Below are 19,005 nucleotides of genomic sequence, written 5' to 3' on the forward strand. Positions count from 1 at the left end.
CGCCTTTTTTATAGGTCCTGGGTGGCAGGACCCCCCCCCCCCCCCCCCCCCCCCGCCCTCACTCCCTCTCTTTTGCACCGCTGCTACTCTCTGTTGTTATCATCTATGCATTGTCACTTTAATAACCCTACCTTCATGTACATATTATCTCAACTAACCGGTGCCTCCGCACATTGACTCTGTACTGGTACCCCCCTGTATATAGTCTCATTACTAACCGGTGCCTCTGCACATTGACTCTGTACTGGTACCCCCCTGTATATAGTCTCATTACTAACCGGTGCCTCCGCACATTGACTCTGTACTGGTACCCCCCTGTATATAGTCTCATTACTAACCGGTGCCTCCGCACATTGACTCTGTACTGGTACCCCCCTGTATATAGTCTCATTACTAACCGGTGCCTCCGCACATTGACTCTGTACTGGTACCCCCCTGTATATAGTCTCATTACTAACCGGTGCCCTGCACATTGACACTGTACTGGTACCCCCCTGTATATAGTCTCATTACTAACCGGTGCCCAGGACATTGACTCTGTACCGGTACCCCCTGTATATAGTCTCCACACTGACTCTGTACTTCTACCCCCTGTATATAGCCTCCACATTGACTCTGTACCGGTACCCCCTGTATATAGCCTCCACATTGACCCGGTACCCCCTGTATATAGCCTTCACATTGACTCTGTACTGGTACCACCTGTATATAGCCTCCACATTGACTCTGTACTGGTACCCCCTGTATATAGCCTCCACATTGACTCTGTACTGGTACCCCCTGTATATAGCCTCCACATTGACTCTGTACTTGTACCCCCTGTATATAGCCTCCACATTGACTCTGTACTGGTACCCCCTGTATATAGCCTACACATTGACTCTGTACTGGTACCCCCCTGTATATAGCCTCCACATTGACTCTGTACTGGTACCCCCTGTATATAGCCTCCACATTGACTCTGTATTGGTACCCCCCTGTATATAGTCTCGCTATTGTTGTTTTGCTGCTACTCTTTAATTACTTGTTACTTTTATTCCTTTTTCTTATCTGTTTTTTTAAACTGCATTGTTGGTTAGGTAAGTAAGTAAGTCTACTACACCTGTTGTATTCAGCATTTCACTGTAAGGTCTACCTACACCTGTTGTATTCAGCATTTCACTGTAAGGTCTACTACACCTGTTGTATTCAGCATTTCACTGTAAGGTATTCCTACACCTGTTGTAATCGGCGCATGTGACTAATACAATTTGATTTGATTTGAAGTTTGGCCCCAGGTATGTACTGGGCCGTTCGCACTACCCTCTGTAGCGCCTTACGGTCAGATGCCGGGCAGTTGCCATACCAGGTGGTGATGCAATCGGTCAGGATGCTCTCGATGGTGCAGCTGTAACTTTTTGAGGATCTGGTGACCCATGCCAAATCTTTTCAGTCTCCTGAGGGGGAAAGGTTTTGTCGTGCCCTCTTCACGACTGTCTTGGTGTGTTTGGACCATGATAGATCGTTGGCGATGTGGACACCAAGGAACTTGAAACTCTCGACCCACTCCACTACAGCCCCGTCAATGTTAAATTAATGATGGTGTTGGAGTTGTGTTTGGCCACGCAGTCGTGGGTGAACAAGGAGTACAGGAGGGGACTAAGTACACACCCCTGAGGGGCCCCAGTGTTGAGGATCAGCGTGGCAGACGTGTTGTTGCCTACCCTTACCATCTGAGGGGCGGCCCGTCAGGAAGTCCAGGATCCAGTTGCAGAGGGAGGTTTTTAGTCCCAGAGTCCTTAGCTTAGTGATGAGCTTTGAGGACATTATGGTATTGAACGCTGAGCTGTAGTCAATGAACAGCATTCTCACATAGGTGTTCCTTTTGTACAGGTGTGAAAGGGCAGTGTGGAGTGCAATTGACATTGCGTCATCTGTGGATCTGTTGGTGCGGTATGTAAATTGGAGTGGGTCTAGGATATCCGGGAGGATGCTGTTGATGTGAGCCATGACCAGCCTTTCAAAGCACTTCATGGCTACCGACGTGAGTGCTACGAGTCGGTAATCATTTAGTCAGGTTACCTTCGCTCCCTTGGGCACAGGGACTATGCTTGAAACATGTAGGTAATACAGACTGGGCCAGGGAGAGGTTGAAAATGGCAGTGAAGACACTTGACAGTTGGTCCACGCATGCTTTGAGTACACGTCCTGGTAATCCGTCTGGCCCCACGGCTTTGTGAATGTTGACCTGTTTAAAGGTCTTGCTCACATCGGCTACCGAGAGCGTTATCACACAGTCATCCAGAACAGCTGGTGCTCTCGTGCATGCTTCAGTGTTGTATGCCTCGAAGCAAGCATAAAAGACATTTAGCTCGTCTGGTAAGCTCACGTCACTGGGCAGCTCACTTCTGGGTTTCCCTTTGTAGTCCATAATAGTTTTCAAGCCCTGCCACATCCAACGAGCGTCAGAGCCGGTGTAGTAGGAGTCAATCTTAATCCTGTATTGACGCTTTGCTTGTTTGATGGTTTGTCTGAGGGCATAGCGGGATTACGTATAAGCTGCCGCTCCTTGAAAGCGGCAGCTCTAGCCTTTAGCTCGATGCAGATGTTGCCTGGAATCCATGGCTTCTGGTTGGGATATGTACGTACAGTCACTGTGGGGACGACATCGTCGATGCACTTATTGATGAAACCAATGACTGAGGTGGTGAATTCCTCAATGCCGTTGGATGAATCCCGGAACATATTCCACTCTGCTAGCAAAACAGTCTTGTAGCATCTGTGTCATCTGACCACTTCCATATTGAGCGAGTCACTGGTACTTCCTGCTTTAGTTTTTCCTTGTAAGCAGATATCAGGAGGATAGAATTATGGTCAGATTTGCCAAATGGAGGGTGAGGGAGAGCTTTGTATGCATCTGTGTGTGTGGAGTAAAGGTGGCCTATAGTTTTTCAGCTACAGTGTATATACAGGGTCAGTACCAGGGTCAGTTACAGGGTCAATTTCAGTGTATATACAGGGTCAGCTACAGGGTCAGTACCAGGGTCAGTTACAGTGTATATATAGGGTCAGTTACAGTGTATATACAGGGTCAGTTACACGGTCAGTACCAGGGTGAGCTACAGTGTATATACAGGGTCAGTTCCAGTGTATATACAGGGTCAGTTCCAGTGTATATACAGGGTCAGTACCAGGGTCAGCTACAGTGTATATACAGGGTCAGTTCCAGGGTCAGTTACAGTGTATATACAGGGTCAGTTCCAGGGTCAGTTACAGTGTATATACAGGGTCAGTACCAGGGTCAGTTCCAGTGTATATACAGGGTCAGTGAGGAAGCGAGATATATAGTGAGGAGAGAGTGAGAGAGATGGGGAAATGAAATGGGGGGGAGAGGGATAAAGTGGGGGGAGAGAGAGATGAGATAGTGAGGAAAGAGAGCGATGGGGAGATAAAGTAGGGGGAGAGAGAGGAATAAGGATTTAAAGTGGAGGGAGAGAGAGAGAGAGAGGGATAGGGAGATAGTGGGGGTAGAGAGAGGGATAGTGGGATGAGAGAGAGGGATAGGGAGATAGTGGGATGAGAGAGAGAGGGATAGGGAGATAGTGGGATGACAGAGAGGGATAGGGAGATAGTGGGATGACAGAGAGGGATAGGGAGATAGTGGGGGTAGAGAGAGGGATAGTGGGATGAGAGAGAGGGATAGGGAGATAGTGGGATGACAGAGAGGGATAGGGAGATAGTGGGATGAGAGAGAGAGAGAGCTGGCATGGTGAGAACAGAGACTAGAGTGATTCCTCTAACACAGATGTAACAATCTTCACCTATCTTTCCTTCCACTGATCTAAGGAGTTGATACCAGTATGGGAGTTCCTGCCTTATTAATAGAATGTATTTTACCTATCCGGTGCTTTGAGGTCAAGGTCCTTTATCCTCCTTCTGACATTACATTACCTCCTCCTCATCCCCTCCCTCCCCCCTCATCCCCTCCCCCCTCATCCCCTCCCTCCCGCCTCATCCCCTCCCTCCCGCCTCATCCCCTCCCTCCCGCCTCATCCCGTCCCTCCCGCCTCATCCCCTATCCCAAGTCCAGAACACCACAGAGACGTAGAACGTCACCTAGATGTAGTTGCTGATGCATATATGGTTGAATCATCAGCGTACATGGACACACATGCTCTGTTTAATGCCAGTGGCAGGTCATTGGTAAAAATAGAAAAGAGGGCCGAGAGGGATGAGGGATCGCAGCAGAGGAGAGTAGTGAAGGGTAGAGGATTAACAGACCAGCTCTCCCTTTCCTCTCTTCTTCTTCTCCCACTCCATCCCCTTCAAGCCTGTGGATTCCACCCCCCTCTGGAGGCTGGATGCCGAGGTGAGGGAAGTAGGACGGTGGTTAGTGTGGCTGGATGACGAGGTGGTGCAGGGAAGTAGGACGGTGGTTAGTGTGGCTGGATGCCGAGGTGGTGCAGGGAAGTAGGACGGTGGTTAGTGTGGCTGGATGCCGAGGTGGTGCAGGGAAGTAGGACGGTGGTTAGTGTGGCTGGATGACGAGGTGGTGCAGGGAAGTAGGACGGTGGTTAGTGTGGCTGGATGCCGAGGTGAGGGAAGTAGGACGGTGGTTAGTGTGGCTGGATGCCGAGGTGGTGCAGGGAAGTAGGACGGTGGTTAGTGTGGCTGGATGACGAGGTGGTGCAGGGAAGTAGGATGGTGGTTAGTGTGGCTGGATGCCGAGGTGAGGGAAGTAGGACGGTGGTTAGTGTGGCTGCTGGAGGTGACCTAGCGTTGCTCTCTCTCATTCACGTGTGTAAGAAAGTCAGAATAATCCCATTAGAGGGTCAGATTAAAACCTGGGACCTCTGAAAGGCTTGAGAGCTGATACGCAGCCCTGAATGGGTTCACATAGTAGTCAACATCGATCAAATCCTGCTTGAGAGTGCATTATATAGGCAGGATTTGCAGTTTTGCAACTTTAGCATTGGTTCCACTGCGCCAGGCAAGCTACATCATAGTCTTGTGGCAAGCAAAAGACCTGAGTTTGTACCCAGTCGGTGACACAGAGATGGATACAAAGGGAAAGATGGATGGATAGAAGGGGAGAAGATAGAGAGAGGGACCGGAGGGACTGTTTTGGTGGTTGTGAGGTCTTTATGATGCATTTATATTTGGGTTGGTAATTAAGGGTGAGAGTAAAGCCTCGTTCACACTGCAGGCCTTAATGCTCAAATTAGTTCTGGAATACTGACTGTCCAAACAGCAAGTTACCAAATCGGATTGGTTTTCAGACGTCATTTTCTGATATGGTTACGCTAGTTGTCATAGTAACGACAGTGCACAGTGATGTATGCTGATTGGTGGTGGTGCTCGTGCTTCCTGTCACTCAGAAGTTACAACGATGCCTGCCCTGGACGTTTCCCAGTGGCTTTGAATGTTCACAATCATAGTATCAGAACACTTTTAAAGCCTCAAAGGATAAAATGATACAACTTTCAAAATAAGTATTTTTGTCTAGTCACAGCAGTCAAATACAGTATATACAGTAGCTAGGTAGCCACAGCAGTCAAATACAGTATATACAGTAGATAGGTAGCCACAGCAGTCAAATACAGTAACTAGGTAGCCACAGCAGTCAAATACAGTATAGACAGTAGCTAGGTAGCCACAGCAGTCAAATACAGTATAGACAGTAGCTAGGTAGCCATAGCAGTCAAATACAGTAAATACAGTAACTAGGTAGCCACACCAGTCAAATACAGTAGATAGGTAGCCACAGCAGTCAAATACAGTAGATAGGTAGCCACAGCAGTCAAATACAGTATAGACAGTAGCTAGGTAGCTAGGTAGCCACAGCAGTCAAATACAGTATAGACAGTAGCTAGGTAGCCATAGCAGTCAAATACAGTAAATACAGTAACTAGGTAGCCACACCAGTCAAATACAGTAGATAGGTAGCCACAGCAGTCAAATACAGTAGATAGGTAACCCCTGTTAATGAACATGTGTCATCCCCTGTTAATGAACATGTATCATCCCCTGTTAATGAACATGTGTCATCCCCTGTTAATGAACATGCATCATCCCCTGCTAATGAACATGTATCATCCCCTGTTAATGAACATGTATCATCCCCTGTTAATGAACATGTATCATCCCCTGTTAATGAACATGTATCATCCCCTGCTAATGAAAATGTATCATCCCCTGCTAATGAACATGTATCATCCCCTGTTAATGAACATGTATCATCCCATGTTAATGAACATGTATCATCCCCTGTTAATGAACATGTATCATCCCCTGCTAATGAACATGTATCATCCCATGTTAATGAACATGTATCATCCCTTGTTAATGAACATGTATCATTCCCTGCTAATGAACATGTATCATCCCCTGTTAATGAACATGTATCATCCCCTGTTAATGAACATGTATCATCCCCTGTTAATGAACATTTTCATCCCCTGTTAATGAACATGTGTCATCCCCTGTTAATGAACATGTATCATCCCCTGTTAATGAACATGTATCATCCCTTGTTAATGAACATGTATCATCCCCTGCTAATGAACATGTATCATCCCCTGTTAATGAACATGTATCATCCCCTGTTAATGAACATGTATCATCCCCTGTTAATGAACATGTGTCATCCCCTGTTAATGAACATGTATCATCCCCTGTTAATGAACATGTATCATCCCCTGTTAATGAACATGTATCATCCCCTGCTAATGAACATGTATCATCCCCTGCTAATGAACATGTATCATCCCCTGTTAATGAACATGTATCATCCCCTGTTAATGAACATGTATCATCCCTTGTTAATGAACATGTATCATCCCCTGTTAATGAACATGTATCATCCCCTGTTAATGAACATGTATCATCCCTTGTTAATGAACATGTATCATCCCCTGTTAATGAACATGTATCATCCCCTGCTAATGAACATGTATCATCCCCTGCTAATGAACATGTATCATCCCCTGCTAATGAACATGTGTCATCCCCTGTTAATGAACATGTATCATCCCCTGTTAATGAACATGTATCATCCCTTGTTAATGAACATGTATCATCCCCTGCTAATGAACCTGTATCATCCCCTGCTAATGAACATGTATCATCCCCTGCTAATGAACATGTATCATCCCTTGTTAATGAACATGTATCATCCCCTGTTAATGAACATGTATCATCCCCTGCTAATGAACATGTATCATCCCCTGTTAATGAAAATGTATCATCCCATGTTAATGAACATGTATCATCCCCTGCTAATGAACATGTATCATCCCCTGCTAATGAACATGTATCATCCCCTGTTAATGAACATGTATCATCCCCTGTTAATGAACATGTATCATCCCCTGTTAATGAACATGTATCATCCCCTGTTAATGAACATGTATCATCCCCTGTTAATGAACATGTATCATCCCCTGTTAATGAACATGTATCATCCCCTGTTAATGAACATGTATCATCCCCTGTTAATGAAAATGTATCATCCCATGTTAATGAACATGTATCATCCCCTGCTAATGAGCCTACTGTGCTAATTGAATGTAACGTCTTCAGCTGTGGAGTTGAGACCAAAACAAATCCATTTTAAAATACTAATTATGACTAAAGATATAAGAGCAATTTTCTCCTCTTCTATTGTCCTATATGACCATGAAATAACACTACCAGGCAAGTGCTTTGTTGCATTGAATCATTCAATAGCCGTGTGAGAGAGGGGGTTTAGAGAGGCAACATTACATGATATAAATAGGAGTCAAGGCTGAATTATTTAATACAATGTACATGGTTGGTATTGCTGGCAGAAGCAGTCTTCTGTCACTCTACAATAGGGCTGCCCAACCCTCTTCCTGGAGATATACTGTCCTGTGGGTTTTCAGTTTTCAACCCTAATTTAACACACCTGGTTCTATTTATTAGCTACTCAACAAGACCTTAACTAGCTGAATCAGATATGCTAAATTAGTAAGGGGAAAAAAAGTAAGGGACCATTCCTGATTCTGCCATTAGAGTCTTCCATTAAAGAACTCCCTCTGTGTTCTGTTAGATCATTTAACTCTTTATCCACATTATAGCAGGGGGTGTAAAGCCATAACACATTATAGCAGGGGGTGTAAAGCCATAACACATACGTTTTTCCAGCAGCAGACAATGATCGATAAATGTAAAAAGCCGCACTGAAGTCTAACAAAACAGCCCCCACAATCTTTTTATCATCAATTTCTCTCAGCCAATCATCAGTTAATTTGTGTAAGTGCTGTGCTTGTTGAGTGTCCTTCCCTATAAGCTGAAATTCTGTTGTCAATTTGTTTACTGTGAAATAGCACTGTATCTGGTCAAACACCATTTTTTCCAGAAGTTTACTAAGGGTTGGTAACAGGCTGATTGGTCAGCTATTTGAGCCAGTAAAGGGGGCTTTACTATTCATGGGTAGAGGAATGACTTTAGCTTCCCTCCAGGCCTGAGGGCACACACTTTTTAGTAGGCTTAAAGATACGGCAAATAGGAGTGGCAATATCGTCTGCTATTATCCTCAAGAATTGTCCATCTAGATTGTCAAACCTCGGTGGCTTGTCATTGTTGATAGACAACAATACTTTTTTCACCTCTTCCACGCTGACTTTACAGAATTCAAAAGTACAGTTCTTGTATTTCATAATTTGGTCAGATATACTTGGATGTGTAGTGTCAGCGTTCGTTGCTGGCATGTCATCTCTAAGTTTGCTTATCTTGCCACCAATGAAAAAGTCATTAAAGTAGTTGGTAATATCAGTTGGTTTTCTAGTGAATGAGCCGTCTGAGTTAATGAATGATGGAGATGAGATTACCCTTGTTCTGAACATTTTATTTAAGATGCTCCAAAGCTTTTTACTGTCATTATTTATGTCATTTGTCTTTGTTTCATAGTGTAGTTTCTTCTTTTTATTCAGTTTAGTCACGTGATTTCTTAATTTGCAGTACGTTTACCAAACGGTTGTGCAGACAGACTTATTTGCCATTCCTTTTGCCTCATCCCTCTCAACCATACAATGTTTCAATTCCTCATCAATCCACAGGGATTTAACCGTTTTTACAGTCCTTTTCTTAATGGGTGCTTATTAGTAACTGGAATAAGTAGTTTCATAAATGCATCAAGTGCAGCGTCTGGTTGTTCCTCATTACACACCACAGACCAACAAATGTTCTTTCATCAATATATGAATCACTACAAAACGTATTGTATGACCTCTTATACACTATATTAGTCCCAGCCTTTGGAACTGTGGTTTTCCTAGATATGGCTACTATATTATGATCACTACATCTGATGAATCTGGATACTGCTTTAAAGCAAATTTCTGCAGCATTAGTAAAGTTGTGATCAATACATTTTGATGATTTCATTCCTGTGCTGTTTTTAAATACCTTGGTAGGTTGACTGATAACCTGAACCAGGTTCCAGGCACTGGTTACAGTTTGAAGCTTTTTCTTGAGTGGGCAGCTTGATGAAAGCCAGTCAATATTTAAATCACCCAGAAAATATACCTCTCTGTTGATATCACATACATTATCAAGCATTTCACACATTATCCAGATACTGACTGTTAGCACTTGGTGGTCTATAGCAGCTTCCCACCAGAATGGGCTTTAGGTGAGGCAGACGAACCTGTAGCCATATTACTTCAACAGTATTTAACATGAGATCCTCTCTAAGCTTTACAGGAATGTGGTTCTGAATATAAACAGCAACACCTCCACCTTTGGCATTTGTCTTTTCGGTTATTTATATTAGCGCAGGGTGAGCTGCACACAGTGGTCTTCCTACTAGGACACACCACCTCAGTGTTAACAGTGGTCTTCCTACTAGGACACACCACCTCAGTGTTAACAGTGGTCTTCCTACTAGGACACACCACCTCAGTGTTAACAGTGGTCTTCCTACTAGGACACACCACCTCAGTGTTAACAGTGGTCTTCCTACTAGGACACACCGCCTCAGTGTTAACAGTGGTCTTCCTAATAGGACCCACCACCTCAGTGTTAACAGTGGTCTTCCTACTAGGACCCACCACCTCAGTGTTAACAGTGGTCTTCCTACTAGGACACACCACCTCAGTGTTAACAGTGGTCTTCCTACTAGGACACACCACCTCAGTGTTAACAGTGGTCTTCCTACTAGGACACACCACCTCAGTGTTAACAGTGGTCTTCCTACTAGGACCCACCACCTCAGTGTTAACAGTGGTCTTCCTACTAGGACACACCACCTCAGTGTTAACAGTGGTCTTCCTACTAGGACACACCACCTCAGTGTTAACAGTGGTCTTCCTACTAGGACCCACCACCTCAGTGTTAACAGTGGTCTTCCTACTAGGACACACCACCTCAGTGTTAACAGTGGTCTTCCTACTAGGACCCACCACCTCAGTGTTAACAGTGGTCTTCCTACTAGGACCCACCACCTCAGTGTTAACAGTGGTCTTCCTACTAGGACACACCACCTCAGTGTTAACAGTGGTCTTCCTACTAGGACACACCACCTCAGTGTTAACAGTGGTCTTCCTACTAGGACCCACCACCTCAGTGTTAACAGTATCGGTATGCAGTTTTTATTATGCAGTAGTATCATTATGCAGTATCACTATGCAGTAGTATCATTATGCAGTAGTATCATTATGCAGTTTTGTTATACAGTAGTATTGTTATCCAGTAGTATCATTATGCAGTTTTGTTGTGCAGTAGTATCGCTGTGCAGTAGTATTGTTATGCAGTATCATTATGCAGTGCCGTTATGCAGTAGTATCATTATGCATTTTCGTTATGCAGTAGTATTGTTATGCAGTATCATTATGTAGTGGCATTATGCAGTAGTATCATTATGCATTATCGTTATGCAGTAGTATTGTTATGCAGTAGTATTGTTATGCAGTATCATTATGCAGTAGTATTGTTATGCATTATCATTATGTCGTAGTATCGTTATGCAGTAGTATTGTTATGCAGTATCATTATGTAGTGGCATTATGCAGTAGTATCATTATGCATAATCGTTATGCAGTAGTATTGTTATGGAGTACCATTATGCAGTATCGTTATGCAGTAGTATTGTTATGCAGTAGTATTGTTATGCAGTATCATTATGCGGTGTCGTTATGCATTAGTAGTGTTATGCATTATCATTATGTCGTAGTATCGTTATGCAGTAGTGTTATGTGGTAATATTATGCATTATCGTTGTGCGGTATCGTTATACATTATCATTGTGCAGTGGTAACGTTGTACATTATCATTATGCATTATTGGTATGTGGTATCAATGTGCATTATGCATTATCATTATTATGCAGTAGCATTATGCAGTTTCTTTATGCAGTATCGTTCTGCAGTAGTATCATTATGCAGTATCATCCTGCAGTTGTATCGTTATGCAGTATCATTATGCAGTAGTATCATTATGCAGTAGTATCATTATGCAGTAGTATCATTATGCAGTATCATTATGCACTGTCGTTATGCAGTATCGGTATGCAGTACCATTATGCAGTATCATTGTGCATTATCATTATGCAGTAGTATCGGTATGCAGTATCATTCTGCAGTTTATTTATGCAGTAGTATAATTATGCAGTATCTTTTCAAATTTGTTGCATGACCTGCTTTCGGTACTTCAGGTATGATTCAAACCCTCTCTGCATTATCTTTAAATATACATCTAATTGTACAATCTTTTCAAAGTTGTTGCGTGACCTGATCTCATATTTCTGTACTTTAGGGATGATTCCTATTAATTGTTCCAGTTGCTGAATGATTCATTCTCTGCATGGCCGTTTGTCTCACACTGCTGAAAACAATAACCTTCAGATTTCCTGGAAGAGAATTTCATTATACACACTAAACTGATGACAATCATGATTTCATTTAAGCTTGAAAAGTAAAAGCATTCTTTGCAAAACCCCAGGGAATACTCATATCCTGTTCAAGACTGTAGGATTTCAGTTTGCATTGGTGTCTGTCTCCAACATGTTTGTCTCTTTGGGGACGGTGTGTGATGGACAGACAGACTGGCTGTGTGTTTCTTTCTCTCTTTCCTCTGCATGTGGCTGGCGATGACTAGAGTTTGCTTTGTAGCGGGGGGTTTAAAGCCGCCTTTGGGGGGGGCGTCCACGGGCTCCTCCTCCTTCCTCCGTCCTTTCTTCTCCCTTTGCTTATCCCTCCCTGTCTTCCTTCCCTCTTTCCTCACCTGCACACCAAGCACACTCCCTCCTATTCCCACCTGAGCACTGACACACCCCTTCCATCTGTCTTTTCCTACCCAGAATTCCCTAACAACCCGCCACCTGGGGGCCCTGAGATCCCGCAGGAGCAGCACAATGCGGGTGCCGTCATCGGGGGCATCGTAGGCGGGGTCGTCCTGTTAGCTGCGGCCGCCACCCTGCTCTTTGTATTCCTGCGCCGCCGCCAACGCACCTTCAAGGGCGACTACAGCACCAACAAACAGGTGTTTGGGAATGGCTACAGCAAGGCCGGGGGCCTGCCAGCCCACCCTCCCATCCCCAACAACCTGCAGTACCCAGACGACTCAGATGACGAGAAGAAGCCTGCCCAGATCGCTGTGACCGGAGGGTTCGAGGCAAGCGAGCGTGATTTTGACGGAGACGCGGAGGACTTGAAGAGGCCCTATTTCACGGTGGACGAAGGAGAGAGCAGAGATTACGACGAACGGACTCTTGCTTTCCAGTACAACCCCGGGACGGAGATAGCCGATGATATGGTGTCCCAAACCGATGGCTCTGTCATTTCAAAGAAAGAGTGGTATGTGTAGGGGCAACAAACAACCAAACCAACCGACCGACCTCCCGTCCCACCCACCTACCATCCCCCTACCATCCCCCTACCACCCTCCTACCACCCTCCTACTACCCCCTACCACCCCTACTACCAACCCCTACCATCCCCCTACCACCACTACTACCATCCCCCTACCATCCCCCTACCATCCCCCTACCACCCTCCTACCACCCCCCTACCACCCTCCTACTACCCCCTACCACCCCTACTACCAACCCCTACCATCCCCCTACCACCACTACTACCATCCCCCTACCATCCTCCTACCATCCACCTACATCCCCTACCACCACTACTACCATCCCCCTACCACCACTACTACCATCCCCCTACCACCCTCCTACCACCACTACTACCATCCCCCTACCATCCCCCTACCACCACTACTACCATCCCCCTACCATCCCCCTACCATCCCCCTACCACCACTACTACCATCCCCCTACCATCCCCCTAACACCCCCTACCACCCTCCTACCAACCCCTACCATCCCACTACCACCACTACTACCATCCCACTACCACCACTACTACCATCCCCCTACCACCCTCCTACCACCACTACTACCATCCCCCTACCATCCCCCTACCACCACTACTACCATCCCCCTACCATCCCCCTACCATCCCCCTACCACCACTACTACCATCCCCCTACCATCCCCCTAACACCCCCTACCACCCTCCTACCAACCCCTACCATCCCACTACCACCACTACTACCATCCCACTACCACCACTACTACCATCCCCCTACCATCCTCCTACCATCCCCCTACCACCCCCCTACCACCCCCCTACCACCACTACTACCATCCCACTACCACCACTACTACCATCCCCCTACCATCCTCCTACCATCCCCCTACCATCCCCCTACCACCCCCTCACCTCCATTAGTCAACCCCATCCTGCCTTTCATCTCAGACATTCAGTCCAGTGCCCCCCGAACCCCCAACCCCATCAGAACCCAGTCAATTAAAACCACGTTAAAAAAAGCACTAAGGAGCATGCAACAACACATCAACAACATCAACATGTCAACAACATTACATCAACATGTCAACAACAACATTACATCATGGTGTATCGAAATTCCATTAGATGAAACTGCAAATTATACTAAACACAGTCTGTCATTGGACTCATGTGCAACCACCATTGACTTTCAAGGCCAGACAGACAGAGTGATCTGGTCGCTTGGAAAATACAGGTGGATTATTGTTGTGTGTTTTTCCATGATATTCTAAATGTATTCCATGTAAAGAGACTTGGGAGAGATGAGGTATTTGCTGAGCACATTGTGAAAGTCCAACACTGGATGTATGATACATTGTATTATTATTATTCTCATCACCAATGCCTTTTCTGCTATTGTTTTTTTTTTATAACTTGTTTATGTACATTATGGGTTCAACTAGGGTAATTAGAGGGTACAGTAACTAGAGGGTACAGTAACTAGAGGGTACAGTAACTAGAGGGTACAGTAACTAGAGGGTACAGTAACTAGAGGGTACAGTAACTAGAGGGTACAGTAACTAGAGGGTACAGTAACTAGAGGGTACAGTAACTAGAGGGTACAGTAACATGTCAATCAAAACAACAGGTTTATATACTGTAGATATGAGTTATCTGATTGTGTTGTTTTAAGAGAATGAGATGTATGCCCCTTCTCTCCCTGGCTTCTTATTGACTAGCAACACTACACAACAATACAAGACTGGGTTTAACCCAATGATGTATATAAACCCTGGGTTGCTGATGCATTGTATTGGCCAATGAGAAGCTTTGAAGCCAACGGTCGACTATATTGGCACTCCCCAGAATAAGTACTCTATAAGAATTAAAGGAATTCTACAGTATTTCAATTAAATGTTTCAAGGACAAAATTACATCTATTTAAGTATTTTTGTTGTTGTAGTGGGGACAGTAACGTACGTTTTTAGATGACCTGACCAAATTCACATAGAAATGTGTGTTATAGATCTGTCATTCTCATTGAAAGCAAGTCTAAGAAGCGGAAGATCTGTTCTATGTGCCCTATTTCTGTGCTTCCCGTTCTTATGTTTCGTTTTTTTGCGTCTTTTCCTTTCAGTTTTGTACATCAGCTTCAAACAGCTGGAAATACAAGCTTTTTTTGTTCTGAAAAAGATGTTTCGCAGCGGTTTAGATGATACAATGATTCTCAACCAGGAAATGGTAGAGCGATTGCTGCATAGTGCATATTTTTTGTTGTTGTGATATCCAATTGGCAGTTACATGCTTGTCCCATCGCTGCCTCTCCCCTACGGACTCGGGAGAGGCAAAGGTCGAGAGCCATGCGTCCTCCGAAAAACGACCCTGCCAGCCGCACCAATGTGTCGGATAAAACACCATCCAGCTGGCGCCCGTAGTCAGTGTGCAGGCGCCCGTAGTCAGCGCGCAGGCGCCCGTAGTCAGCGTGCAGGCGCCCGTAGTCAGTGTGCAGGCGCCCGTAGTCAGCGTGCAGGCGCCCGTAGTCAGCGTGCAGGCGCCCGTAGTCAGTGTGCAGGGGCCCGTAGTCAGTGTGCAGGCGCCCGTAGTCAGTGTGCAGGCGCCCGTAGTCAGCGTGCAGGGGCCCGTAGTCAACGTGCAGGCGCCCGTAGTCAGCGTGCAGGTGCCCGTAGTCAGCGTGCAGGCGCCCGTAGTCAGTGTGCAGGCGCCCGTAGTCAGCGTGCAGGCGCCCGTAGTCAGCGTGCAGGCGCCCGTAGTCAGTGTGCAGGGGCCCGTAGTCAGTGTGCAGGCGCCCGTAGTCAGTGTGCAGGCGCCCGTAGTCAGCGTGCAGGGGCCCGTAGTCAACGTGCAGGCGCCCGTAGTCAGCGTGCAGGTGCCCGTAGTCAGCGTGCAGGCGCCCGTAGTCAGCGTGCAGGCGCCCGTAGTCAGCGTGCAGGCGCCCGAAGTCAGCGTGCAGGCGCCCGTAGTCAGCGTGCAGGGGCCCGTAGTCAGTGTGCAGGCGCCCGTAGTCAGCGTGCAGGCGCCCGTAGTCAGCGTGCAGGCGCCCGTAGTCAGTGTGCAGGCGCCCGTAGTCAGCGTGCAGGCGCCCGTAGTCAGCGTGCAGGCGCCCGTAGTCAGTGTGCAGGCGCCCGTAGTCAGTGTGCAGGCGCCCGTAGTCAGCGTGTAGGCGCCCGGCCCTCCACAAGGAGTTGCTAGAATGCGATGGGACAAGGAAATCCCGGCCAGCCTCATGGGTCTCCGGTCACGGCCGGCTGTGACACAGCCTGGGATCGAACCCAGGTTCGTAGTGACACTTCGCGATGCAGTGTCTTAGACCGCTACGCCACTCGGGAGGCCTGCATAGTGCATCTTTAAAGGAAATATTTTTCCTTTTTTATTTTTATGTTTAGCTCACATAATATAATCAGAAAGTCTGCATTAAGGTGTCTGTTATAGAATAGATGTTGAAAAACTAATGTAGACATTAATAAATGCATTTTTATAGCTTCCTACATATTTTCTACAACAGTGGGGGAGTGGCAAGGCGCGGTGGCTTCAAAACAGAACCCCCTGTATGTAATCTAGTGTATATATAAATCATTGGTTTAACAATGTATTACAGCCCCCTGTATAGTATACTATAAGAGTACTACAGAGTGTAGTACAGAGTATACTATAAGAGTACTACAGAGTGTAGTACAGAGTATACTATGTATTTTGGCCATGTATGTTCTAGCTGTTTTCCAAAGACATGCCTGGTGTTTATTACTCTTCAGGGTACTGAGACCTGCGGCACATGTCAACACAACAAGCCATATGGACATGGCAGTAATACATACAGGCCTAGAGGAGATGCCAGTAGATGTAGAAGGACAATGTGCCGGAATGTGCCCTAGTTTTAGTTTCAGATGCTGAGTTGTTTTGGCGCCATCTTAGTTTGGCGGCCATTTTAGCTCCCAGTGAGAAAACGGGTGAGAAGGGAGAAGGTCCTGCTGTCCTGAAGCACCCCTGTGATATATTCCCTTGTTATGGGTTGTAGCGGCGTCATGTGTTTTCAACATACAGAACAGTCATGCTTCAATTATGCTCTGAGAAATGCCATTTCATAATCTGTATCTTAAACTTGAAAGGGTTTACCTAAAGAGTTTACCTACAGGGTTTACCTAAAGAGTTTACCTACAGGGTTTACCTATTGTTTAATGACCCTCATTGTGTTATCATTGCTCTATTTTTCTTTATTCTTATTTCTGTGTGTATTAGAGAGTTTGCATTACCTTGTGATTTCCACAGAAAGTTTGTTCCATAGTGACTTTGAGTCTGTGGTGACTGTCTGACTGGGTAGAATTGGCCCTAAGGTACTATACCTCCACTCACACCACCTTCTAACAGGAGCCTCCAATGGACACAATGGACACGAGGACAATGTTAAATGTGGGTGTGCATCTCTGCCTATAGAGACATTTTTTAAAAGCAAAGGGAAATATGATGATACATGTTGTCTAACTGAATTTAGCCACAGATGTTTTTTCTTTCTGTTTAAATATATATATATATATATAAATATATATCTCAACAGTCTGGATAAGAGTCGGTCACAGTCTAGTCCAGTTGCGGCCAATATAAAATATATTTGATTTGTTTAACACTTTTTTGGTTACTACATGATTCCATATGTGTTATTTCATAGTTTTGATGTCTTCACTATTATTCTACAATGTTTGAAAATAGTAAAAATAAAGAAAAACCCTTGAATGAGTAGGTGTGTCCACACTTTTGACTGGTAGTGTATCTACATTGCAACATCTCTATATGGATTCAAATCAAACAATAGATTCCTCTACAGCAGAACTGACTCCTTTAGAGAGGATTGTATTAGTTGGCTTTTAAACCCACAATATCTGCTGCCAGTAGCTGCGGTCCACAGCAGAACTTTATCCTCACTTTTGATGTGCAACTTTTAAGCCACTAACAGAATATTATTATTGTGAAAAAATCTATGCAACATCTGTAACCAAGTACGAGTGGGAAATCTGTCCAGCGATGGACATCAACACATAGAGAAGCCATTCTGGCTGACTTTAAACTGGGTGACATCTTAAGCCGTATTTTATGTGAGGGTGGGTGGGAGTAGAAGTATGGATGTTTTTAGTGGTTCTCTTTTGTACAGAGAGCTAGTCTGTGTTCACACATCAGCTCAGAGGGGAGGAGAACTCTTTGCTAGTGTCTGTAGGGAGGAGGGGTGTGGTGTGGTGGGCAGTCAGTAATTGACAAAAGTATTTCATTATGTAGAGACAAAAGACCATCTGCATCCTAAATGGCTCCCTATCATGTATAGTGCACTACTTAGAATCAGTGTACTATATAGATAATAGGGTGGACTATATAGAGAATAGGGTGCACTACTTAGAACCAGTGCACTGTATAGAGAATAGGGGGCACTACTTAGAACCAGTGGACTATATAGAGAATAGGGTGCACTACTTAGAACCAGTGGACTATATAGAGAATAGGGGGCACTACTTAGAACCAGTGGACTATATAGAGAATAGGGTGCACTACTTAGAACCAGTGCACTGTATAGAGAATAGGGGGCACTACTTAGAACCAGTGGACTATATAGAGAATAGGGTGCACTACTTAGAACCAGTGGACTATATAGAGAATAGGGGGCACTACTTAGAACCAGTGGACTATATAGAGAATAGGGTGCACTATATAGAGAATAGGGTGCACTACTTAGAACCAGTGGACTATATAGAGAATAGGGTGCAGTATATAGAGAATAGGGTGGACTATATAGAGAATAGGGGTCACTACTTCGAATCAGTGGACTATATAGAGAATAGGGGGCACTATATAGAGAATAGGGTGCACTACTTAGAACCAGTGGACTATATAGAGAATAGGGTGCACTACTTAGAACCAGTGGACTATATAGAGAATAGGGTGCACTACTTAGAACCGGTGCACTACTTAGATCCACTATATAGAGAATAGGGTGCACTACTTAGAACCAGTGGACTATATAGAGAATAGGGGGCACTACTTCGAATCAGTGGACTATATAGAGAATAGGGTGCACTATATAGAGAATAGGGTGCACTACTTAGAATCAGTGGACTATATAGAGAATAGGGTGCACTACTTAGAACCAGTGGACTATATAGAGAATAGGGTGCACTACTTAGAACCAGTGGACTATATAGAGAATAGGGTGCACTAC

The 19,005-nt window shown here is 45.1% G+C and overlaps 1 protein-coding gene across 1 annotated transcript in view; it reads left to right on the plus strand.

The window, feature by feature from the left end:
• Nucleotides 1-17,538, plus strand: part of nectin1b (nectin cell adhesion molecule 1b) — a 137,053-nt gene extending 119,515 nt beyond the window's left edge. The window contains exon 6 of the mRNA XM_071357951.1: nucleotides 12,299-17,538. Coding sequence (XP_071214052.1) covers nucleotides 12,299-12,804 — 506 coding nt within the window. The 3' untranslated portion in view covers nucleotides 12,805-17,538. The remainder of the gene's footprint in view (nucleotides 1-12,298) is intronic.
• Nucleotides 17,539-19,005: the final 1,467 nt, after the last annotated feature.

Source organism: Salvelinus alpinus, chromosome 21, assembly GCF_045679555.1.
Source record: "Salvelinus alpinus chromosome 21, SLU_Salpinus.1, whole genome shotgun sequence".
Lineage (NCBI taxonomy): Eukaryota > Metazoa > Chordata > Actinopteri > Salmoniformes > Salmonidae > Salvelinus > Salvelinus alpinus.